We start from the raw sequence: 26,674 nt of genomic DNA, 5'->3' as shown, positions 1-26,674 counted from the left end.
TAACTGTAATGATTTGTAATGGGAGCTTTTCTCCTCGGGTCTCTGCTGAAAACAGCAATCCAGCCCAGTCGGACACTCCCGGGTAAACAAACGTAAAACAAATAAAAATAAATAAATAAATAATGCTGACAAATTATGACAATATTAGCAAATATATTCAGTGACAGCAGATGAATCAGGCAAAATACCAGACCTTTATCTGACAGTCTCTTGAAAAGTAGTCTGTGCTCTCCATTTTCCACAGTTCCTGTACAAAATACTTTGTGGCTTCAAGTTTTAAAGGAGTTCATTAAGTCCATAACTCATAATGCTCAAGTAAACACATAAATCTTGATTTAACACTATCTGCTAAGTAGAGGTTTCTCAAAGTCAAACAACAGCCCCAAACAAGAAAGAAAGAACAGCAACAGCCCTAGGTTAATAATTTTTGTTTGTTAGTATGATTTCAAAACCAAACAAAAGATATTTAGCAGAAGATTCTTTTAACAGAGAAATCACTGCAGGGTCTGGTCTAGGGTTTTAAAAGAGAAATTTGATGGACTGAGCAACCTTATATAATTTATCAGAATTTTTGAAGACTGAAGGCTGACTGCCAGCTGAACTGCTCACTGCAAAGAAAGCATCCTTTAATGCTAGCAAAGGTGAAAGAAATAACGCTAATAATAACAATAATAACGGTAGTGAGGGCATAATTTCTGAACTATATCAAACAGTACATCACAATGTTTTATCTAATTTACAGAAACTATTCAGAGAAATTAAAACTATTTATAACATACATTACCTTGGAAATGCGCAATATTTACTTACATATTAAAGCAGGATAATTATCTATCTTTATGCTCTTCTTATGGACAATTTCATTACTGAATTTTGATTACGAATGTTTTATGTCAATCCTTATCAAGATATTAAAATTATACTACCTACATCAATAGAGGAACATCAAATCATCTTTAAATTATATAGCATACATACGATAACATCAGAAGAATAATTACTTTCATTAAATATGCTAACAACAATAAACAGGAATGGACTAGAATTAGCATGTGCCTAGATAAAGTCTTTGATTTAGAAAACAAGTCTTATTTAACTACAGCATTATAATTATACAGATTTCCAATTATTTCTATACCTCATTAGTCATTTTATTAAAATTCTTTCTCATATTTTAAGGTAGGATCTTTTATTTCTCAGTTAATAAAAATAAACCAGGACACAATCGATTTGGCTATTGAGCCTCTAGCTATATATATATATATATATATATATATATATATATATATATATATATATATATAATTATATATATATATATATATAATATAGTAAGATTGAAATTATCAGTAGATTTCTAAAATTTATTTATTTGCTGAAAATATACTGTTAATCATAGCTGACATTGATTCTTCACTAATAAATATAACAAAAAACATTACTTATATTGAAGTGATATTGGGTTTAAAGTTTAAACAGAATAAAATTACAGCTCTATATCAGCATCTTGAATGCTGACAATATCGAATTTGATATTGTCACATCGAGAATGATGAAAGGGCAGAACATCGAATGGGTAAACGGAAATCTGTGTAAGGGGAGATTTCCATTTATCTCAATGTATTGCAGTCTCAGAGTTGGTATATTTAAGTAGTGGTGATGTGGGGGGCACAGCCCCCATGTGGGGGGTACAGGGGGCTTGCCCCCCTGCCTACACCCTTTAGTATGTTTTGGGGGGTTATTTTTTTATCAACATTCGAAAATGTAATAGGTCAATCATTTAATTTCAACATTTAGTGATTCGACCTATTACATTTTCGAAATTTTGATATAAATAGACCCTAAAATTACACCTTATTAATTAACAAGTAGTTAAATTATTTTATGTAAATTAATAGGAACTTTAAGTGGTATACTAAAGAAATTAAATCTTTAGGGGTTAGCTTTACATGCAATTGTAAACAAATAGCACCAACAAATTAAAAAAAATACTTCAGGCAATTTTAAAATAATAATAAATAAGTAAGTTATTCTTTTCTATGGAAACTATGTTGATTTTGATTAGAATGGTTATTTTACTTGACAAACAATGCATTATACAGACAGCTTCTTTAGTTCCAACTAAAGATCACATTAAACAATTCAATGATGTTTGTTTGAAATTCTTCATGTAGCCAAAGACACCCAGAACAGCTTTGGGACATTATGTAAGAGAATGGAAAACGGTAGAATAGGATGTCCTGACCTAGAAACTAATGCTATAGTTTATGTTATAAAAACAGCAGCTCAAAACCATTTGGTTAAATATATATAATACAAAATATGTAAACCTTGAATAATAATATGAAGTGGTTGTTTAAAAAAATATTTATTTGAAAATACCAATAATTTATCCTCTATAATATACAACACATTAAAACACTTTGATATGTTATATATAAATACCTGGGCATAGAAACTATTTCAACTATTCCTTGTAGCATTTATATTAGAATGCAGAAACAGTCTGACTTTCAAAAAATGCTAAGCTTAAAAATAGAGATTTGATTTTTTTGGAATCAAATGTTAAGAGAGACTAAAGTGCTTAACACTGACTATTTAATGTGTAAATATGATTTCAATGTGGAAAACATGCTTAAATTAGAAAACAAACATTTCCTAATCTCTAAAGATGAATTAATGTCAGATATAATTAAAAAGAATATCCACCTATTCATGAATTTCTGAACAATCCCGAAAAAGATAAGCTAGACAGACAGTATTTATTCAAAATATAAAAATAATTAAGAACTATTAATTTTGTATCAAAGACTGTGATTATGCTTTCCAAGTTAGTGGCTCAACTTTAACTACAACATATAACAATGGTTTTAACATCCTGAAAAAAATTACATCTTTATTTTGTACAGAATTCTATTGGACATTCTAACATAGATTACTTACCACTCCACAAAGACAGTAAATCAAATAAAAAAGGGATGATACCAGTTGTTGGAGGTGTAAATCCTTAATGAAAGCAGATTGGTAGCACATGATTTATGCCTGCATACTTCTACTACCTTTTTGGGGAATCAATTGTTTCTGCAAGCATTGTGGTCTAATAATTTCATAATAATGAAACTCGGGTTGTATCCATTTCCTGGATGTGTAACCAAGTCTGAATTCTTACTTCATCTAAGTTTATTGATAAAGAAGTACAAAGAACTGGAAAAATGAAGTTATGCCTTCATTTACATAATTTATAAATACAGTCACTGTTGTGTGACATAAAACATATCTACTATTAGGATGAACACAAAAAAGAATCACAGAATATAATTCCTAGATAAAACTGAAATCATTAAAGAAAGATAATCTATGCCTTTTGACAAGTTTTCAGCTGTGTAATAAGGAATTTTAGTAATTTATATAGCAAGAATTGAAGTAGATACTTGTGTAAATAGTTAAATTCAATAAAAATAAAAAAAAAATAAGTGGCTCTAATTGTTGGGCACATTTGTGTTTATGTGTGTGTCTGTATATATATATATATATATATATATATATATATATATATATATATATATATGTGTGTGTGTGTGTGTGTGTGTGTGTGTGTGTTTGTATTTTGGATGTAAAATACTTCCTCCAACAATTATATGCTACAGTAATTTTAAACATTAGGCAGAGGAACTATTTTACATCAAAATTTTAAAAGAATGCAAATGGTAATTAAAAAACAAAAGCATTTAATAGATATCCCCTTATCTTGATATAATTATACCCTCAGGGCCTCAAAACACCCCTGAGTGGGCATTATTTTCCCAGTAACACCCACTATGTCATATACCACTGCTTGCTAATTAAGGCTTTAAGAGTAGAGGTAACTGTTCCCTGAAAGTGGTACAATTCATCAGCATGACAAAGAACATAGCTGACTAAATATAGTCAAGCAGTCACTGTTTCTTAGGAAGTGTAGCAAGCAGGTATGATGTTATCTACATCCCTTTACAGAAGCCTTTTTTGTCCTTAACTTTGAGGTATTTTTAAAATTATTTTTATTTAGATATTTACTGCAGTCATCAGTGCACCACCTCATCTTGCTGCAGATCAGATAAAGGAATTAACTTACATAAAATGCTGTAAAAAAGCTGAGGTTTTTTTTTTTTTTTTTAGTTTGGCACTGAATGTTTTAAATGTTGATATATTAACAAAACAGTGTAAGAAACGTGTCTGTGTGGAAGATTTTCAGTCCATATATCTCTAGTTAATCACTGTATATCAATCAGATCAGACAAAAGCAGTAGAAGTACTGAATTTAAACTCGTCTTAAGTAAAAAAAAAATAAAAAATATATAATTGTACAGAATTACTAAGTATTCAAAAGTAATCCAAGCAAGGCAGGCAGAATGTTTCCAGTCGAAAATTCTTTATTAAGTACACAGACAAGCGATCCAAGTAAAACAAAAACAGAGTAATAGTTTCCTCACAAGCTTTCGAAATAAATATATATATATTTTTTATCAGGCAAGGGAGTGGTTTATTGTGCTGTAAAACAAAGTGTTATTGGTACACATGTGAAATTCACATCCCTTCCCCCATCAGTGTGACATTTGAGCTGGTCCTGCCCTACTTAGTAGCTGTCATAATAATATAACCCTTATGTACTTCAAATAAAATTTATAATGATGTGGTACTTCTTATTTAACCAGATTATTAAGTAGATTATTAAGTCTGTGATTTTATCCAAGACAATATACTACATGGCTGGAAATATATCAACCTTAGTCCATTTGGCAATCAAAAAATATATATAACTATATACATATACACTTTGAATGTAAAAAATCATTTGTAAAAATCATATTCTATTTTCATAACCTATTGTTAACAAAGATAACTTTTGTCCTTCTAGATTTCTTCAGGTCTGTGTACAAGAACCCAAAAAACTTGTCTTGGGTCTTTCGGCATTTCCCGGTTAGGGGTCGCCACAGCGGAACTCCAGTCTGCTAATGATTGGCAGCTGATTTTTACGTACCGGCTTGCCAGGCCTGACGCACAATCTTCAATGAAGGTACACCCATTCATGCATGTCTCCACGCAGAAGACGCTGTAGCTGAGAATCGAACTGGACAGCATCTTACTGTGAGGCGACAATGCTACCGCAGCACCACCACCACAGTACAAGAACCCAAAAAAACTATCGATAAAAAATACATATAATTGTATAATTAGTTAGTATTGTTATTACACATCATTTTGAATAAAGTGGAAAAAAGAGAACCAGAAAAGGAAAAAAAAATAAGAAAAATGTATGATTATGGAAACAAAATCTACACTTAAATTACAACTGATTTAAAATGGTATTTAAAACAAACTGGTAGATTAAAATAAAATAAGCCATGTAAACAGTGTGGCAATTTTCTAAGTTCCAGTGCACTTTTAATTGAACAGTAGTAGTTTAGTCCAGGCTTCCTAAAAGAGTTCAGCTTTAATTGCCACATGAGTTCATGTTTCTCCAAAATATTCGGGATGTCTCCTTCAAGATTGCCCATGTCTATGTGATCCAGGATCTGGAACTTAAAACGTGTGTCTTTTATGAAGAGAAAGGTGTTTGGCTAGTGGATTATTTTTACATCCAGAGTGGATTTCTGACAGATGACATGAAGTCCTATGTTTGAGTTTATTTACAGTCTTGCCCACATAGAATGCATCACATTCATTGCACTGTGCCCTGTAAATTACTTTTGTAGTGTAACAGTCATTCCCTGCACTGGTCTTAATGATTTTCTTTAAATCATCTTGCTGTATAAATGTACATAATGTACAATTAGTTTCACATCTTTTAGTGTTTCTCTCATATGGTCTAGGTTTAAATTCAACAAAACTTCTAATGTTCCTGGCCTTCCTATAAACAAAGGATGGGGCTTCACCTAAGATGTTTATCAGAAAAAGGTTTCCTGTGACAATGTCCCAGTTTTTGATGTCGGGATGCAGCTATTTTTGCATTTGTTATTCTCTGTAGAATTTCTTAACATTCTCCTACTGGGGATGTTAAGTGAAGGTGCTTCAGTCCTTTTCAGTTCTATAATGGGTTCCAGGATGTTTTCATAGCCTCTCACTAGAAAATCATTCTCTTAAGTTGTTCAGCTTTCTCAGAAATGGTTCCATCTCTGTGGTAATTCAAGCTAATCTATAGCCTTGGGATTTCACTACATTATACTTGGTTTTTGTAGGATGCAGACTTTTACTGTGGAGTAATAAGTTAACCCTCACTGGTTTTCTGACTAGATCAGTGGTGATTCTGTTATTGCTGGTGTCCTTGGAAATCTGCATATCTAAGAAAGTGGTTGAAGTATAGCTATGGGAAGAGGTAAACTTCAGGAAGGGGGCCTTCACTCAACCTCCCCAGTAGGAGAATGTTAAGAAATTCCCTAGAAAATAACAAATGCAAAAATAGCTGCATCCTGACATACACTTTGGATTATCACAGTATCAAAAATGTTATTGAAGAAAACTGGGACATTGTCACAGGAAACCCTTTTCTGATTAACATCTTAGATGAAGCCCCATCCTTTGTTTATAGGAAGGCCAGGAACATTAGAAGTTTTGTTGAATTTAAACCTAGACCATATGAGAGGAACACTAAAAGATGTGAAACTAATTGTACATTTTGTAAATTTATACAGCAAGGTGATAGTTTTTATTGCCCTTATTTAAAGAAAATCATTAAGACCAGTGCAGGGGGTGACTGTAACACTACACAAGTAATTTGCAAGGCATAGTGCAATGAATGTGAAGCATTCTATGTGGGCAAGACTGTAAATAAACTTAAGCTTAGGATTTCATGTGATCTGTCAGAAATCTGCTCTGAATGTAAAAATAATGCACTAGCCAAACACCTTTCTCTTCATAAAAGACACACAGGTTTCAAGTTCCAGATCCTGGATCACATAGACATGGGTGATCTTGAAGGAGACATCCTGAATATTCTAGAGAAACATGAACTCATGTGGCAATTAAAGCTGAACTCTTTTAGGAAGCCTGGACTAAACTATTACTGTTCAATTAAAAGTGCACTGGAACTTACAAAATTGTCACACTGTTTACATGATTAATTTTAATTTATTTTATTCTACCAATTGGTTTTAAATACCATTTTAAATCAGTTGTAATTTAAGTGTATATTTTGTTTCCCTCATCATGCATTTTTTCTTATATATTTTTCTTTTTCTGGTTCTCTTTTTTTCCACTTTTGTTCAAAATGATGCGTAATAACAATACTAACTAATTATACAATTATATATATTGTTATTGATAGTTTTTAGGGTTCTTGTACACATACCTGAAAAAGTCTAGAAGGACAAAAGCAATCTTTGTTAACAATAGGTTATGAAAATAAAATATGATTTTTACAATTGATTTTTACATGCAAAGTGTATATGTAAATATTTATATATATATTTTGATTGCCAAATAGACTAAAAGGTTGATATATTTCCAACCATGTAGTAAATTGTCTTGGATAAAATCACAGACTTAATAAACTACTTAATAATCTGGTTAAATAAGAGCTACCACGTCATTATAAATTTTATTTAAAGTACATAAGGGTTATATTATTATGACAAGTTCGAATGTCACACTGATGGGGGAAGGGATTTGAATTTAACATGTGTACCAATAATACTTTGTTTTACAGCACAATAATCCACTCCCTTGTCTGATAAAACTTATATATATATATATATATATATATATATATATATATATATTTAGAAAGCTTGTGAGGAAACTATTACTCTATTTTTGTTTTACTTGAATCGCTTGTCTGTGTACTTAATAAAGGATTTTCAACTGGAAACAGACTGCCTGCCTTGCTTGGATTACTTTCGAATACTTAGTAATTTTGTACAATTATATATTTTTTATTATTTTTTTACTTAAGATGAGTTTAAGTTCGCTACTTCTGCTACTTTTGTCTGATCTGAATATTATACAGTGATTAACTAGAGATATATGGACTGAAAATCTTCCACACAGAGAAATTTCTTACACTGTTTTATTTTTGGACCCACTACACTTGTTTAGTGGGTTGTTTTGAGACTTCGGGGATATCACAGAGATTACTTGTTTTGAATGTTGATATATTCATTCATTCACTGATACCTACTTTCTGAATGCTAATTTTCATTCAGCTTGATTTTCTGGAGGCAAACTTATCTTCATACTTTTAATTAAAAAAAATATTTTTTTACAAAGTGCATTTTACCCAGTACTTGCTAACTCTGATACCTTCTTCCAAAAATATAACCCATTTATTCTGTTAGCCAGGAATTTCATACAGTATCAGGACAAGATATGTCTGGTGGTAGCCATCATTCCGGTAGCCTTATTTTTATGTCCTTGCCTGCATTCTGGCAATTAAGGTATTTATAGTGAGCTTACCCCTGAATTGGGGCACAAGGAAATGAGATCTACATCTACATGGGGGCTCAATGCCTTTCCCATGTGAATATGTGTATCTATACACCTGCATTGAGCACTACTCCAAGTTGTGGCTTTTACAGCCCTGAATGCTCTCCCAGGCCATGCATTTGCATAGCTGTCATTCTTTCAAGACAGTGTGGCAGTATGCAACTGGATCTACCCCACTCTACCCCCCAAGGGACAGATATGCCCATTCTCCCCTCCCACCTTGATCAGACCCCAAAAACCACTGAATGAAATCAGGTCAATTGGGCTGTAGTCATAGATTTATCCCTCTATGCCACCACAGCACCCCTGTACTCTGGCATTTCCCTGACTGTAATCAAGGGAGTACAGGAACTCAAATCTGTTTGCCTGGACTTGCATAGCACCTACCACTTTCTGATCTTCTCAACATCAGAACAATGAGGGAATTTAATCTGAATTACTGGAATTGCATGTTTTTTTTTTTTGTTAAGGCACAACATAGCTCTTTGTAACTCTTGGACATATTTATTAATCTGTTTTTTAAATGGTTAAGTCACATGGCTCTTCTCAGACCATTTTCAGTCAAAAGAACAAAGGTAAATGTGGCTGACAGAATTTAAAGTAAGCAATCAGTAAGTATGTCTTTTCACGAGTTCTGAGGAAACCATAGTACACACAGAAAGGCCATATAAAAAGAGGGCATAATAAAGGCAGTAGTCAAAATTGAGGCTTGAACCTTGGACCCAGGAGCTATGAGGCAAAAACTTTAACCAGGCAGCTGTAGTGTTTGCTTTACCACTTGGGACACACACACACACACACACACACACACACACACACACACACACACACACACACACACACACACACACACACACACACACCATCATGCATTATATGATTAGCTTGCTCTACAATTTTTTCTTCATATTTGCATTAAACATACATAAGGAGATAAGTAGGTATGAAAACATTAGATGCTTCTGTTGTATTTTATTAAACACAGACTAAATAATCACTTATTTCACTGAAAATATTAAAATGCAGAGGCAGGATGGGACTGAAGCAGAGTATCCTCTCCTCCCTGCAGTTGTGGCATGCTGCTGTTGACACTGAAACAAACAATTGTCATAATGACACTGTCACAGAAAAACAAAAGTGCCCAGAATAATATTACTAAGTGGGGCTGACATCTCAGGATATCATGGTATTTTAACTAAGACCGTCTTGAAGACCTTTTGTTTGCTACTATGGAGAACCATACTCACATTTCAGTGCAATCTGTAGGATGGCAAACTTCTATGTGTTTATGCATTTATACAAATCATTCTATTTCTATGTGCATTTCTTTTTCAAAACAAATTCTGTTTTGGTAACATGGAAACCATATAACCAAGTAGGTAGGTAAGTAGGCACCCTGTGGTTTATTACTAAGACAAAGTATGCTCAGAAATCAGGGACAGGTACAACATAAACATTTAGTCAGTGTTTACACTGATAGCTCAGTAGATTTAAATTTTGTCAAGTTGACAGCCATTATGATACTGTGTTAGTCATAGAATGTAGAAATAACTGGGTTTCACACAGAAAGATAAAGATAATTACAAAGTGAAAGACCATTGTAAATCCCCTTATTTCTCGTTCAGTTCTCAAAAGTGTTAAACTATGATCGGTTCTACGTTACCTTCTTGTTCAACTCTCATGTGTTTAGATATGGTCAAATCTTGCATTTTATATTTATCTATACTGAAGAGTCAGTTCTGGGACTTTACATGTGAATTATAAGACCATGAGAGTGCTGAAATGTGATGCAATTAATTCTAAGTAATGTATACAGAATGATGTTTAATGCTGCAGAAATTAAACACAAGGATAGGCAACCTTAGCGTCTTCTTTATTGTACCAAAATGTACATTTCTTCCATTTTAGTTTATACTGCAAAGTGCACTACTTACTGTTTTTTGTAGGATCCCGTGTGGCAGCACTGGCTTTCTTCACATCATCTTCTAACTTGCTGTAGTTATTCTTCAGCCCAAGTAGATCCTGATTAAGGTCTTTGATTTTTGCTAGCACACCATTTGCAGTGTCATTTGCCTGTCTCGCCTTTTCTTTGACCTCTTGCAGTTTGACAGCTGTATCTAGCAAACGTAATCACATGATGTCTAAAATTACATATCAGATCTATATATCTAAGGTTAATAAGATGCTTTAAAATACATTTCAAACAAATTTAAATAGATGTTCTTGTTAAGCAGTGACCTAAACCAGACAGAAATAAAACTGACATATATCTACAGGCACTTAATCTTCAAAATTTTAATCTGATAAATCATGTCAATAAAAATGATAATGAAGAGAATGAGATATAATTTGCAAACTAGCATAATGAAGAAATGAATCAAATGAAGTAAGGTAATGTGAAATTAAGGAGAATTAACATTTGTGACAAAAGTAAATGTTAGCAACCAGTGCACGTTAAAGAGAAATGCTTGCACTGTACTTTAATTTTCAAATCTGTTTTCTAAAAAATTTCCACCTTTATTTTGAGATACCCTTTAGTGTTTTCTTGCTGGTTTAGCACATTGTAACACATTCTTTATCTACATTCTCAGCTAAGGTGTCTTCTGTGTGAAGTCTGCATGTCCTCCCTGTGTTTGCAGGGGTTTCTGCTGGGTGGTCCTGTTTCCTCCCACATTCCAGACATTCAGTAGGTAGACTGGACACTAAAAATTAGCCATAGGTGTGAGTGTGCAAGCAAATATGTGGTGTAGAAGAACCATTGCGGTAGGTCTAGCCATGCAACAGTGTAAACCTTGGCTCTAGATGACTGTCATTCTTGAAATGACATCCTGATGCCATGCGTAAAAAAAAATGGGAAAAGGGGTTGTGGATGGATGGATGGATGGATGGATGGATGGATGGATGGATGGAAGGAAGGATGGATATAACCTGACTAAAAACTAAGATTTACTTACAATTACATTTTTTTTTTTTTAAAAATATCTTCAAATGTGAAATGAGATGTGCAAGAATTTAAATTAACTTTGAAAGCTGACAAATTTATCATGGATTCTAGTTACATATTTCATTAAAGAATCTATTGAGAATACCAGGTTGGCTGAATGTTTTTGCTTGAGCTAAACATTTTAAGCATTTTCTTTTCACTTCAGTAGTGAAAAGGCAGATTGTCCAGAAATGTACACTGTCTAAGTTTGTGGGAGTTACACATATGTAAATGGGGTGGGGGCAAAAATCTCAAAGTTGACTTAGAATTTGTAAAACCCTAGCTTTTCCCTGCTGAACAGAAAAAAGCTAAATGGCCTCACACTGAGTAAAAAGAGCATTTGCTTATGATGCTGGTGATCCAGGCTTAATTACCTGGGATCCCCAAGGGCAGGCTACAGGAAGAAGGTACAAATGAAGTTCGCCAACAAACTAAGTTGTCCTGGGACATCTTCATGGGGGGTTAGGTTGATATTAGGGGGAGTCAAGTGGGTTGGGGAGGTGAAAGGGTTAAGTGGAAACAGGGATGGTTGAGAGGAACTGAGATATTAATGGGGAGGGACTTGAGAGGTTTAGTCTAGTGTAGTTGGGTTAGGCAATCACATTTTGGCATGAACTTGCTACAGTGCAAGCTTATGTCCAAGATGACCTGTTGGTAGTAAGGGATCAGGTAGGCCTTGGTTTAATAATTATGTACAAGGAAGAGCTGGGTAATTTATTTATGTTTCTGTTTACTGATGGGTTAAGAATAAAACTTGCTACAGGTGCAGGTTTATGCCCAAGACGACCTTGGGTGCTGTTGCTGTGGTCGGGTGGGCCTTGGCATGGCAGAGGTAGGTAAGGTTGGGTGGTCACGGTTTGGGGAATGTGCTGGTGTTTTTTTTCCCCTGTGGGTTGTTGGATTGTTCAGGGTTCTGGTGGTCCAGTTTTGAGGATTTATGGTTGGGAACTGTGGAGGTGGCTTTTCAGTCTGGGGATCCGAGGGTGAGGCTTTCTTGTTTGCGTTTGTTACATGCGGTCAGCGGCACTGTTGTAGTTTGGCTGAGAGCTTGCATGTGAGTTTGAGGAGTTTGGCTGTGTTGCTGGGTTGTGGAGATTTGTGAATGTGTGTGAATTGTCATTGTAAGGGTTGGTATTGTGAGGTGGTTATCGGATGGCTGTTGGGGACATTGCTGGATTGTCTCTTGTGTCTTCTGGTGGCAGGCCGGTGTTTGATAGACTCATTGATGATGGTCTGTGGTGTTTTGCGGGAGCTGGAGCAGTGTTGCTCTTTGCACATATTCATCTGCTGTTGTCTGGAAGATGCATTGTTATCTGAATGGTGTTTTCTCTCAATGGTACAGATTTTTGCAGGGTACCAGCTTTGGGCGGATATTTTGGTCTGCTCATTGTTTCTGTTTAAGCTGAGTGTCATGCAGGTCTCCGCTGATGGTGAGCCACTGGCTCAGTTGGACTAGCCAGGTCAACGAATGTAAAAAAAAAAAAAAAAAAAAAAAAAAAAGGCTGTGTGCTAGTGGTGGTGCGGGCAGGGCAGGGCAGAGGCAAATCTTGGTGCATTGGCAGCATTCTAGGTTTATGGGAACGGAGTTTCCAATGAGTTGCTGTTTGTTGTTTTGTCCCCTCCCGTGTTTGTTGATGGAGGCCTGGTTTTGGTTTCAGGTCTCAGGCTTGTCAGCCAAAATGTTGGGGATGATATTGAGCTACCTGAGAGTTTAGAGGACCAGTCACCAAAATCAGGTGAAGTCTCCATAATGACCTACACTGAGCAGCTTAGAATGCTGACTGAAGAGGAGAAACAGGGGGCATGGTCATTAAATAGCATTATACAATGACCCCCCATTAATATTCCAAAACGTGCATGCTGATTGGTCAGTGTGCATGTTGTAAATCAGAGTTATAGTAAGGGAAAAAGGTCCGGTCGCCTGGACTTTTTCCATTAGTATAACTCTTTTTTTTACAGCAACAGAGAACGCAAGATCTCCATTGCTTTTTACACACTGTCTCGCTATGTTAAACGAGTTTAACATGGCGAGACAGCTTTAAAAAAAGTAACGGAGATCTTCCTATCTCCATTGCTTTCTTTAAAGGTGTCTTGCTATGTTAAATGGGTTTAACATAACGAGACACCTTTAAAAAAAGTAACGGAGATTCTCCGTTGCTTTTTTTAAAGCTGTCTCACTATGTTAAACTCCTTTAACAGAGCGAGACAGTTTGTAAAAAGCAACGGAGATCTTGCTTTCTCCATTGCTTCCGCCCACAGCTCTGATGTACCGCATAAGCATACGCATGCGCAGTACATCAGAACTGCCACAGAATATCAGTCAGCTGTGGAAGGGCAGCAAGGAGGCATTATACAATGCCATTATTTAAGAAAAGTAATTATTTTTTTTCTTAAATAATGTCATTGTATAATAGCAATAACCCACTTCTGGGTGTGGGTAATGCTGGATTTACCCATGGTTGTCTTTATTTGGCTACTCAGGCTTCACCCTCGTGACCAAACCACACCAACCATGGGTAAATCCAGCATTACCCACACCCAGGCGTGGGATATTGCTATACTACTTCCTTGCACTTAGTGGATATGTAAGAAGCAACTTGGAAGGCTGTGGTTAACTCCAATACAAAGATTTCAGTTTCACATGAGGAGAAGGGAATGAGCTTGACAGACACGTTCTTTATTATACAAGTCATGGGCACTTGATTGGGGAGATGTGGAACGATTGGAGTTCATGAATTAGTTCAGTTATAGTGTTTATGTACAATGTGCACAGTAAAAGTGCATTTGGAGTTTTATATGAATAATTGTTTTGTTTTTTTTCATGGTGAGGTGCATACTGCATTTGCTGGGCTCGGAAAGTTACACTATAGCTGGGGTGGCCTACAGTTCATGAAAGCTCACAGACAAGTGTAAGGGCTTGAGTGAGTGGGTTCCTTGGTAAGGTCAGTCTATTGTGCCCATTCTGTTAGGATTTTTCCTCAGCTGCAGTGGGTTTTCGCGGGCTTTGAGTCAGGTTGTTGATGGGTGTCTCTGGGCATGCATGGTGGATCATGGTCAGAAGTGAGGCCATCATATCGCTCACATATTATATTTCATGAGGGCAATAATGAATTCTCTGGGACAATAGTTATTTCATGTAGTTTTATGTTTGGTTACATGTATTGATGAGACATGAATGGCAAACTTTTAAGTTTATACTTCAACTGGTGCAGGGACACACATTAACGGGGTGCTTTCTTTGATCGAAGATTAAACATTATGTCAGGCAATTGAGCTGCAGACTACGGGCCCTTCAAACAATTACTGAGGAAGCATAAGTGTGTATTCCAGCCATGTTAAGGGCATAAAGATAACTTTTAGTGTTTCTCTGGTGGGGGGCTTTGCTTTGTTTGTGTATTTCAGCATTTAATTGTGTTTTCTGGGTTGTGTTTCATTACGGATGGTGTAGAAGTTCATGGTTGCCTCATAGCAAAGGTTTGTGATTTTATTTCCCAAGCCATATTGGCTGATTTAATTTTCACACTTGACAATGTAAATCTTCATATCTGCACTAGTATGCAAGTCATGTGGGTGCAAATGCATCAGTTTATGTGAGAAGGGGAGGAGAAAGAGGAAAGGAAGAAAAAAAAAGGAAAAGGGGGAAAAAAAAGTCGAAGCTGTGAGGGGGAGTGTCAGGTAGGTGAGAAGACTGACCTGCTGGGGTACAGATATTTGGGTGTCTGCTTAGATGCTCTGATGCAGGTTGATGCATATGTTCTAGCGATGACTTTTCCTGAGGCACCCCATCAGAGGCCAAGTGGCATGGAGATGCAGACTTCATACCATTCTGAATATCTATGCTAATACAAACCCATTCTATCAAACTGTTAAGTTTGTTAGAGGAATGTTTAAAATAATATTTAATTTTTTTTTTTTAGCTGCTAGTAAGCTATTAATAGGTTTGCTGTTGTTTGTCCATTTGTTTTACATTATGTTGGTTAGTGTCCCTCATTTGGAGATGGAAGTTTAAGAGCTAGGCAGATGGTTTTACAATATAGGTTAGCTTGAACTATACAGTGCACTGCTTGATGGGGTATAGAGTCGTTAAATTACCCTGATTGTGGATATTGATAGGTCTTTTCGTATGTGGGGTTTAGTGTAACATACTCTATTGGTAGTTAAATTATATTGGGTATTTGATAGGCTCATGGAAGCATGGCTTCAGTTATGGCTGTTTCTTCATAAAAGGGGGTGGTGGTGGAAAATTTCTTCCTGGGTTGGCAGGATAGGTTGGCTTTGAAGTTGTCTTGGAATGTGCATTGTGTAGTAGTTGATTTACATGCCTTTTCTTTCTTGCAGATGGGGGTTTTGAAACACTGCCACTATAATTTGGAAGAGGTGTGTATAAGATGAAGCTTTGTCTTTACATCTTAGAGGATTTATTTTTGTCCTTTTCTTTGTAGATGGCGGTGTGATGAGTACCAGTTGTGGCACTGCACAGTGAGTTCACAGATGATTAAAGCAGTGGTGAGCGAGGAAGCTACACATGGGGAGCACAAGTGGGCAACAGTTACTGATGGAAGTGGTGGACATCAGTCGGTGACCTGCAGGAAGTGGGTCAGAGGTGGAAGTGCAGGTAACAGATGCGGGGAGCGCGAGGTAAGTAACAGTTCCTGGCCTGATGGACGTTGTTAGACGTAACTGATAATTTTGTTTTAGGGGTCTAAGGGTCCTTGCAGGTGGGGTGGATAGGCAGCTATCAGGAAGTTACCAGGTTAATCATGTTAGGGCTTTTAAGTTGTTTATTTGGCAATGTTTCAGTTTGCATAATGTCTATTTGATAGATACAGATCCTGCGGGGGGAGGCTGGGTTGAGGTGTGGTAACAGCATGGTAACAAGTTTACTTTATTCTTTACTTGGTTGTATTGCAGAGGTTATTTCGAAAAGGTGTTCTGTCAAGGAGCAGACCAGAGTATAGTGTTTCAGACCAAATATTAGCAGAAAAATGGAGGGATCAGAATTGTATGGGCTTGCCAGTAATTACCTCTGCTATATGGGTATTTTGGAATGCTCCTTCTATAATTTGGAATATGTGGGTATAAGGTGGAGCCTTCTGTTTACATATTACAGGATTTACTTTGTTCTTTTCTTTGTAGATGGTGGTATGCTGAGTACCAGTGGTGGTGATAAGCAGTGAATTTACAGATGATGGAAGCAGCGGCGAGCAAGCAGGTTGCACATGGGGAGCATGAGTGGTCAACAGTTACTTATGGAAATTGGTGAGGTGCTTAAGGCTTCATGTGGTGGCTTGAAAAGGAGATTTGAAAGATGGAAAAGTGCAGAGTTGCAGCACCTGGCTATCAGAGGGATCTCAACTCGACAGGCGAGAGAGGAGGCTGCAGCAAATGGATTAAGAATGGTTTGGTAATTAGTGAATTGGGGGAGTTTATGGCTGGGCAGGTGGAGTACTTTTATTTTTGCTGAGCATAGGTGAGTTTTCAGGAACTAGGTCAAGGGGTGCTAGTTTTCTGCCATCAAAGGTAGGACATTAAGGTTTCGGAGTTAGACTTTTCCCTATGGTAATGGAGTTGTTACACATTCAGAACTGGGTAGTTGGTGGGCTAAGGTGATATGCTCCAGTTGATAGGGTCCTAGGTGTGAGCCTTGCTACTAGTTGTTTGACTGGGTGCCGATTTGAGTTCATAGGGTTATAGTTTGTGGTTTTGTTGTGGTTATAGGCTGTCAATCCGTTCGGGTTGAGCCATGATTTCAGCTTTGAAGGCAGCGGGCTAAAAGGGTATGTGTTCTCTTAGTGTGGATGCTCCGGTGGCGGGTCATGGTAATCCTACTTTATTTAGCTTCATTAGGGTGTGTTTCAGTGAAGGCATAGCAAAGGGGTCTATGACAGGATTCTAAGGTGCTTTACAGATGATGGGCACACCAAATGATGTTTGGCTGGACTCTTCCCTCTATGGAAAGTAGTGGGTTTGAACAATTTTGGGGAGAAGAGAGAGGGAACAGCCTGGTCAGGCTAGTTGTCAGAGAAGAGGGATATGCTTGCCCTTTTCTGTTCCCCTTCTGGTGTCTGGATGTTCATTTCAAGGATCTGGGGAAAGGAAATGAGTAGTTGGAGGAAGCTTGCTGAATAGATAACAAGCTGAGGTAAGGATGGTGCTTATTGGTGGAAGGTAATTCAATGGATGGTGTATGAAGTGAGTTGGGACGCTGCTTCATAATTAAAGCATGTGAGCAGAGGTATGGGCCCTGCTTGTTGGGCAGGGTGAGTAGGTATGCTGCCCTGATTAACATTACAAGGATGTTATGCTATATTTAGAATCAATGATATCATGAATAGTTGTAATTAATGAACTGGTGATCAAAGCCATGTTATGGAAATTTAATAAAGGTCGTCAAATGTCATTTGGTGTGATGTGTGTTATTGAAGGAGACCGGGACAAATGAAGTTTGGCAAAAAACTAAGTTGTCCCAGGACATCTTCATGTGGGGGGGTTAGGTTGATATTAGGGGTTGTTAAGTGGGTTGGGGAGGTGAAAGTGTTAAGTGAAGGCAGGGATGGTTGAGAGAAAATTAGTTAATGATGGGGAGGGGCTTGAGAGGTTTAGTCTAGGGTAGTTGGTTTAGGCAATCACATTTTGGCATGAAATTGTTACCCACCCTCCCTCTTTTCATTGGTGGGTTGGGGGGGTTATTTATCGTGGGGATAGGTGAAGAGGAATAGGCTTGCCCTCTTCTGTCCCCCCTCTAGTTTTTGGATGTTCATTTCAAGGATCTGGGGAAAGGAAATGAGTAGTTGGAGGAAGCTTGTTGAATAGATAGCAAGCTAAGGTAAGGATGGTGCTTATTGGTGGAAGGTAATTCAATGGATGGTGTATGAAGTGAGTTGGGATTCTGCTTCATAATTAAAGCAAGCGAGCAGAGGTATGGATGCTGCTTACAGGGGCAGGGTGAGTAGGTACACTGCCCTGATTAACATTACAAGGATGTTATGCTGTATTTAGAATCAATGATATCATGAATAGTTGTAATTAATGAACTGGTGATCAAAGCTATGTTATGGAAATTTAATAAAGGTCGTCAAATGTCATTTGGTGTGATGTGTGTTATTGAAGGGGACCAGGACAAATGTCTGACAGACAAAGTACATCTTTTGCAGGTTGAGGGAAGTTGAGGGTTTGCTTAGTGACAGCTGATCCTCAGAATGATTCTGTAACATAACTTTTAGTTATGTACTTACCATAACTTTAGATGTTTGGGATCCATCTCGCCTACATTCTGTACTGATGGGCTCGGAGCCGATCCCTCGGCTCCGACTCGGCCTGCTATGCTATAGAGCGAAGCCTCTTATTGGCTGAGCTATTCTCTATCCCAGGATGCACCACCACTAATCCCCCAGATCTTGTTTGTCCGCATTCATGCACACATGCATAACTTGTTTCTATAACATTGCCAGATGTTTCAAGATGAAACAATAGGATTCGGACCGTCCGATCTCTTCTGATCTCCAAGGAAGGGGAAAGGAGGGTGGGTTATTGGGAATGTAGGCGAGATGGATCCCAAACATCTAAAGTTATGGTAAGTACATAACTAAAAGATGTTATGTGATCCTATCTTGCCTACATTCTGTACTGATGGGACAGCGTCCCTAGCACCTAAATCCTGGGTGGCTCACTGGAAAACACTCCTGAGCACTGTGGAACCAAATGAAGCTCGCCCCCGAGATGCCACATCCAATTTGTAGTGGGAAATGAAGGTGTGCGGGGAAGACCATGTAGCCGCAGCACAAATGTCACTAATGGCAAGCTTAGAATGGAATGCTATTGAAGTAGCCATAGCTCTTGTAGAGTGAGCTTTGACAGAGGTCGTAAGCTCTTTATTAGAAGAGGAATAAGCTTGACTAATACAGTCCCTGATCCATTTGGCAATAGTGACCTTTGTGACGGCTTTGCCCAATTTATTATCTGAAAAGGACACAAACAATTGATCTGTTTCCCTTGTTTGTTTGGTCCTATCTAAATAAAAACGCAATTGCCTGTGGACATCTAATGTGTGGAATATTTATTCCGCTTTGTTTGAGTACTTTGGAAAGAAAACTGGAAGTTCTAATGACTGTTGTAGACAAAAACTAGAACAAACTTTAGGGACAAATGATGGATTTGGCCTGAGAGATACTCTATCTTTGTGAAAAATCAGGTACGGAGGTTTTACAGACAAGGCTTGAAGCTCTGAAACCCTTCTGGCAGAAGTAATCGCGACCAGAAAGGCAGTTTTCCACGACAGAAATTTCAAATCACATGTTGCTGCCGGTTCGAAGGGGGAGGAAGTTAAGGCACGTAATACCACATCGAGATCCCATGGAGGAGCAGGATGAGAAATCGGAGGTCGTAAAAGTGCAGCACCTTTCATGAAGGTCTTACACAATCTGTTGCTCATTAAAAGTGGGTTTATAGATTCATGAAAATTGGAAATAGCTGCCAATTGAACCTTGATGGTAGAGACTGAAGAACCTTGATTGAATAGGGAAGTTAGAAATTTCAGGACTTCCGATACAGGAATAGTGATGGGATCCAGACCCCGGAGTTGAGCCCAAATAGCAAATCTCTTCCATTTGCTAGAATACAATTTCTTAGTGGCAGACTTGTGGGCCGAAGATAAGATATGTACAACTTCCGGGTCTAAGGTATGATTCCTGACTATAGTTGGAAGAGGAGGAGCCAAGCTGTTAATTTCAAGGTGTGGAGGGACTGGTGGAGTAGTCCCGACTGATGAACTAATAGGTCTGGGATCTGATCCAGGAACCATGGACCGTCCAGTGCATATTTCCGAAGATAGGGGAACCATACCTGACGAGGCCAGTAAGGAGCAACTAAGATCATTTTGCTCCCCAAGTGAGACACCTTTTGGATCACTCTGGGAAGGAGGGGAACTGGGGGAAAAGCGTATAGCAAGCCGGTGGGCCAAGGATGGGCTAGTGCGTCCATAGGGCTCTCCCCCGGAGCCGGAGTGAGGGAGAAGAACTTTTTGCACTTCGCATTCAGCGGGGTTGCGAAGAGGTCGCAACAAGGAATTCCCCATTTGCTGAAAATCTGAGTTGCAACCGTATTGTTCAGAGACCACTCGTGTGGAGAGAGGATAGTTCTGCTCAGTCTGTCGGCTATCACATTGGACTTGCCATGGATATGAGTCGCCACTAGAAATCGTATGGTCGACACTGCCCATTCCCAAACTCTCATGGCCTCTCTGCAAAGGAGGTAGGATCTGGTCCCTCCCTGCTTGTTCAGGTACCAGACTACTGACATGTTGTCGGAGTAAACGGCAATTATGCCCTGAGGGAGGTAATCGTGAAGGGCTTGTAGGGACAGAAACACCGCCCTCATTTCTAAAATGTTGATATGAAGGAGGCTCTCTTCCGAATGCCATTTGCCTTGGACTGACCTGCCCAGGGAATGCCCCCCCCACCCCATCTGGGAGGCGTCCGTAGTCAAAGTGGCCACAGGAGGAGGCGGAACAAAGGGTCATTCCTTATCCAGATTGGAGGGCACCAGCCACCAGCGAAGGTCCCGTTTGCAGGTTTCCGTGATCCATATGAGGTGACTGAGAGGGAGATCCTGAAAGGATCACTGTGTTGAAAGAAGCCACTGGAGAATTCTCATGTGCAACCTTGCTAGGGGAACTAGAAGAACCGTGGCGGACATAGATCCCAATAGCTGCAGGACCATTCTGGCTGGGGCTTTGGATCTGGGAAGTAAGGCTCGAACTTGAGCCTGTATGGTTTGTATCCTCTCTGTAGGAAGATAGACCTGCATTCGGTTTGAGTCTATCTCTACTCCGATGAATCTTATGCGTTGAGATGGCAGCAACACAGACTTTGGCCAATTGAAGGTGATTCCAAGGGAAGTGCCCAGTGATATTGTGGCTTGTAGGCTCTGCAATAGTAGATGCTTGGAGGTGGCAGTTAGGAGCCAGTCGTCTAGATACGGAAACACCTGGAATCCTAGACTTCCCAGGTGAGCAGTCACGACCGCCAAACATTTGGTGAACACCCTGGGGGCTATGGTGAGATCAAAGGGCAGTGCGCGGAACTGAAAATGACTGTCTCCTAGGCTGAAGCGCAGATGTCTCCTGGACGCTTGATGTACCATGATATGGTAATAAGCGTCCTTGAGATCTATGGAGCACATCCAAACACCTTTCTCCAGCAGTGGGAGAATGGATTGTAGGGTGACCATTCGGAACTTGGACTTTTTGACTGAATGATTTAGAATGCTGAGATCCAAAATGGGCCTCAAGTCCCCGGTCTTTTTTGGCACCAAAAAGAATCTTGAGTAAGTCCCTAATCCGATCTGGTCTGTGGGGACCGGTTGGATGACTCCTTTTTGAAGCAGCTTTGAGACTTCTAAGGCTGCAATTTCCCGCTGACTGGGTGGCGGGTCCGGGATTTTCTTGGACGGAGGTGGGGAGTGAGAAAAAGGAATGGCGTAACCTCCGGCGATAATTCGAAGCACCCATCGGTCCTGAGTGATACCTTCCCAGGCTTTTAGGTGTCTCGAAAAATGACTCCCAACTGGCTCCGGAGCTGCACAGTCGGGCAGTCCCTAAGGGATTGTGAAAGGCTGAAGAGCCACGAAAGGACTCGCGGTCTCCAGTGTTGCGGGGGCCTCTGCCGCCTCTGGGACGGCGTCTTCCAGAAGAATTTCCCCCTCCTCTGCCTCTAGAAGGGGGATCGTCCTGCTGTGAGGGATAAGACTTCTGAGATCTACGGAACCACATTTTCCCTCCTCTTTTAGCCTTGGGGTAAGGCCAAAAGGGAGTGAAAAATCGTGCCCCTACGGCAGTCAAAGTCTTACCTTCTTTCTCGCAGTGGGTCAATGTGTCCTTTACTTTGGGTCCAAACAAAGAGGACCCATCAAAGGGAGCATCGGCAAAGGAAGACTTGAAGGCTTCCGCAAAATGACACAGGCGGAGCCAGGCTTGCCTCCGTAGAGCAATACCTGTACCCGCCGCTCTACTCACCCCCTCGGCCGCATAAGAAATGAGCCTCATGGACGAGTTTGATATGGATGACAGCATAGCCAACTGAGAGCCAACCGTCTGGGCCAGCTGCTCAGGTAGGTTACCCAAGAGGGTATCTGAAAGCTCCTTGATCAGATCCCTCTGAAAACTGGTGAAGTGCATTAAATAGTTCAGGGATCTTAAGGTAAAGGCCGCTGAACTGAGGGTGCGCACTGCATCGATCCATGCTCCTAGACTCCTTATTAGGAGGATGGACGGACGTCAAAGCCTCTGCTACATCTTGTTGGGTAGCAGATGCCACCACCAAGGCATCTACAGCCACACCTTTTGTCAAAAATTCCTTTTCTGGGGGTGCTGACAGGAACTTATTTGGGCGAGCAGGCACCGGTTCCACAGAGTCTGGGTGTTCCCATGCCCTTCGACAGATCAAATCTAGGAGCTCGTCGAAGGGCGGAGACACCCAGGAGGCGGAGGGCTGAGCCCCGAAGGCCTTAAGGAACACCAACTCGTCAGCAGAAGGGGGTTTGGAATGCCAGCCGCCTCGTTGTTTGAGGGCTTCCAGGATGTCTGCAAAGGAGACATCATCTGAGGACGACTTAGGGGACCCCTCTGCATCATCAAGATCAGTGTCTGACATGAGAGACTCATCGGGAGAGTCAACGTGCTTCCTCTTGCACGATCTTTTCCTTGGGGGTTCCTCCGAAGAAGCTTCAGATGGACCTCCAGGAGGGGGGGAACCCCCAGTGGGGGTGACCTCAGGCCCCGGGGCTCCACTGTCTAAGGACAGGGGGACTGCCAAAGACCCAGTCTCCATATGCAGGGAAGGTGCTGGAGAGACCGTGGAGGTAGCCAAAAAAGATTTGGCTAACGCACTCCTCATGGCCCTGAAGGCCGGACCACCAGAATCCTGGGAAGGTCCAACCCCCATGGCCACAACAGTAGATGGTACCCCCACAGCCGACGCACCGAGAGGAAGGCTTGGGACCGAAAACATCAGTCCCGAAGCGTCCCCCCTGGGGCCGACAGAGGAGGTCCGCGTACCGAACTCCGACTTGAGAGCCAGGTTTGGAGTAAGGGTCGGGGCCGACCCGAAAACCTCCATCGGCTCCACCAGCACCGGCTCCAACGGTGCCGAGGCTGTTGGAGGAGGAACCATAACTACAGGGTGGACCATCGGCTCCGAAGCCGAATGGGCTGGAGCTGAAACTAACTTTTGGAACACAGGAGACTGGAAAAGTCTTAGGAGCACCCTGTCGATGTCCGAATCAGACATCTTGGAGGATCTAGATGAAACCGATCGGCTCCAAAGGACTGGGGGACTGGCTCCGAATGGACTCGACCAATATCGGTTCCGAGGGAGATCCCAAAACAATTTCCCTCAGTGCCGAGGAGGGCTTCGGCACCGAAAGGGAAGAGTCTGAGCCGGCAACCCTCATCGGCTCCAAAATCAGTGGAGCTGATGAAGGTGACCCACCTCTCGACGCCCCAGTCCTCGGCTCCGAAACCAGAGGAGTCGAGACTGGAGGCATCGAGGCAGACCGTTCCGAGCTCGGCTCCGAAGTCCGTGGAGCCGATGGAGTAGCCTGCTTAGGTTTCTTAGCAGTCGGTTCCGACGGGCTGGTCAGAGCCGACGCTTTCTTCTTCTTGGTAGGAGAGGATGAGGAAGATAAGACCTCCTCGAAGGAGGGTTTAATCAGCCCTTTCAGTATTAATTTATTCTTCCTCTCTTGGAGGACTCTAGATGAAAAGGCGTGACACACGCTACAGGACTCCTGTAGGTGCTTGGCGCCTAAACAATATACGCACGAGGAGTGGTCATCGGTTATAGACATCTTATAACCGCACCTCATGCACTTTTTAAACCCTGAGGGTCTATGTTCTTTTGAAATAATGCCTATCAAAAAACACTAAAACAGTAGAAAGAAGCACTATCTTGTCAGAACAAATACTCTACCACAATACAAAAATTTAACTTTAAACTTTTTTTTTTTTTTTTTTTAAAGCGATACAATACAATGACAGAAAACACTAAAAAGGAGGGCCAAGACCCTCTAACTTAAACAGGTACTTGACCTCCTTGAAAAAAAATTAGAGGAACTAGCTGAAGAATAGGGGAAGGCCCCTCTAACTTAAACGGGAAACCTTTCCCTTAAACCAACACACAATTTACCTAAAAAAAATGAACCAAAACACACTCGTACAACAACAATAGCTGTTAAAACAGCTTTTAGGTAAGAATAAGGAATTTCCTGACAGGAAACTTTAGAAAAAACAGTACTTAGCTCAGCCAAGTTTGAGACCACGTCCTAGCTTGTAAGCGGCAAACGAGATCTGGGGGATTAGTGGTGGTGCATCCTGGGATAGAGAATAGCTCAGCCAATAAGAGGCTTCCCTCTATAGCATAGCGTGCCGAGTCGGAGCCGAGGGATCGGCTCCATGCCCATCAGTACAGAATGTAGGCGAGATAGGATCACATAACATCTACAATTTATATATCAGACTGATGTTGTTTGCAGTATGTATACATGTGGGAATCCAGAAATAATCACAAACCAACATAATGCACTAAGGACCACTGCCACCCTGCCTGTCACTGCTGGAGTGAGAAATCCACCACTGCCCACCAGTGTACCATCTTTTTATGTAAAAACAGGTGCTATAATCTTTTTGATCTACTCTACTGTCTTAAATCAGTATCTTGAGTCACACCACTGGTATTCACCAGTTTATAGAAAAGTGCACAAAAAATCTGTTTAATAACCAGCTCATCAAATGCAACTTGGCCTAAAGTATATAAAGGAAATATGCATTGCTGTCATGGCATGAGCTTCCGACATTCAAACTCAGATTAGGACTACTCACAAGGTCTTCTTACAGAGCTGTGTCTTTAGTCTAGCACTGTAGGTTCCTTTCTCACCAGTCTTTCTCTGAATCAGAGTGTCTTCCAGTAACATTTCTACATGATAACTGTTTTCAAACACAAGCACAAAGATACACACACACACACACACACACACACACACACACACACACACACACACACACACACACACACACACACACACACACACACACTTTCTCTCTCTGCATCCCCCAGTATAAGCAATTACAATTGTCTTTCTTCATAGCAGGGTGGTGCTACCACCACCATAGATAGATTAGGGCCAAACACACCAGTTACTGTTCCACTCTTAACTAATATCCAAATATGAATTCAAAGCATAATATCTCACTAGTAATGCATTCAGCCAATCTGGCTTTGGAGACAGACACCACAGCCTGACAACCTATAGTGCTAAACAATACCTTCTCCTCAGATAATATATAACACATATATAAATATCATCCACAATATATTAAAATTGAATAAATGACCAGAAATGAAAGAGAATTAAATAATTTTAATTATTTCCATTTTGATAAAATATTTAACTCAAATTTATAGTGACCTGTGTGGTAATACTACTTGTACTTTTCTGCTCTGTTCTACCTGTTTGCATTTTTTAGTTTATTCTGGGACCTTACTCTTGCATTTAATTAGCAGCAATGGGAAGACTGTGTTTCTGCATTATTCAGCACTTCTATTTCCACAAGGAGACTTACTTATAAAAGCTATCCATTTGTATTTCAAACACTGCTGTGCTATAGTAATCCAAAATTGATGCCAGCAGTAGAATCCAAAATTGATGCCAGCACTGCTGTGCTATAGTCTTGAGCGTAATTCACAGTTGTGGCAGAACAGTGCACTACTGCCAGATCATGAACCTTAGTCATTTATTATTGCATTTTTCCATAAACATTGTTAATGATAAACTTTTGCATAGTCTGGTACCTTAAATCAAAAGTGAGCATTGTCTCTGCTCCAGTCTGTGCTTCACTGGATTTATATTCTGTTTATCTTTTACTTGCATAAAGTTTCATTTTTGTTCTGCCCCACTCTCACTAACACATTAAACTACAATTTCTGAAATAGCTCCAAGATTGCCTTTATTTGATTGTATTGCTCTCTAGCTAGCCTCCTATTTCCAGCACGCTCACTGTCTTTTATCCAAGATTAGGAGAGGTATAGAACTATGAGTAACTAGCTTTTTAAAACAAACAAAAACAACAACAAAAAATAACAGATAATTACATTATTTTAATTATGTAAATTCTGCATAAGTATTTAAGTTGCACTTATACTGACCTGTGTGGTAATACTACTTTGTACATATATGCTCTGT

General features: G+C 39.6%; 1 protein-coding gene across 13 annotated transcripts in view; it reads right to left on the bottom strand.

Annotated features, from left to right (window-relative positions):
• The window catches only part of LAMA2 (laminin subunit alpha 2), a 4,753,606-nt gene that overhangs the window by 886,983 nt on the left and 3,839,949 nt on the right, over positions 1 to 26,674 (bottom strand). For all 13 annotated transcript variants that reach the window (XM_044064325.1, XM_044064371.1, XM_044064344.1 and 10 more), the window contains one exon: positions 10,392 to 10,574. In XM_044064325.1, the coding sequence (XP_043920260.1) occupies positions 10,392 to 10,574 (183 nt within the window). The remainder of the gene's footprint in view (positions 1 to 10,391; positions 10,575 to 26,674) is intronic.

The sequence above is a fragment of the Protopterus annectens genome, chromosome 1.part0, assembly GCF_019279795.1.
Source record: "Protopterus annectens isolate FY-2018-M chromosome 1.part0, PAN1.0, whole genome shotgun sequence".
In the NCBI taxonomy this organism is placed as follows: Eukaryota; Metazoa; Chordata; order Ceratodontiformes; family Protopteridae; genus Protopterus; species Protopterus annectens.
This window is presented reverse-complemented; position numbering and strand designations above follow the sequence as displayed.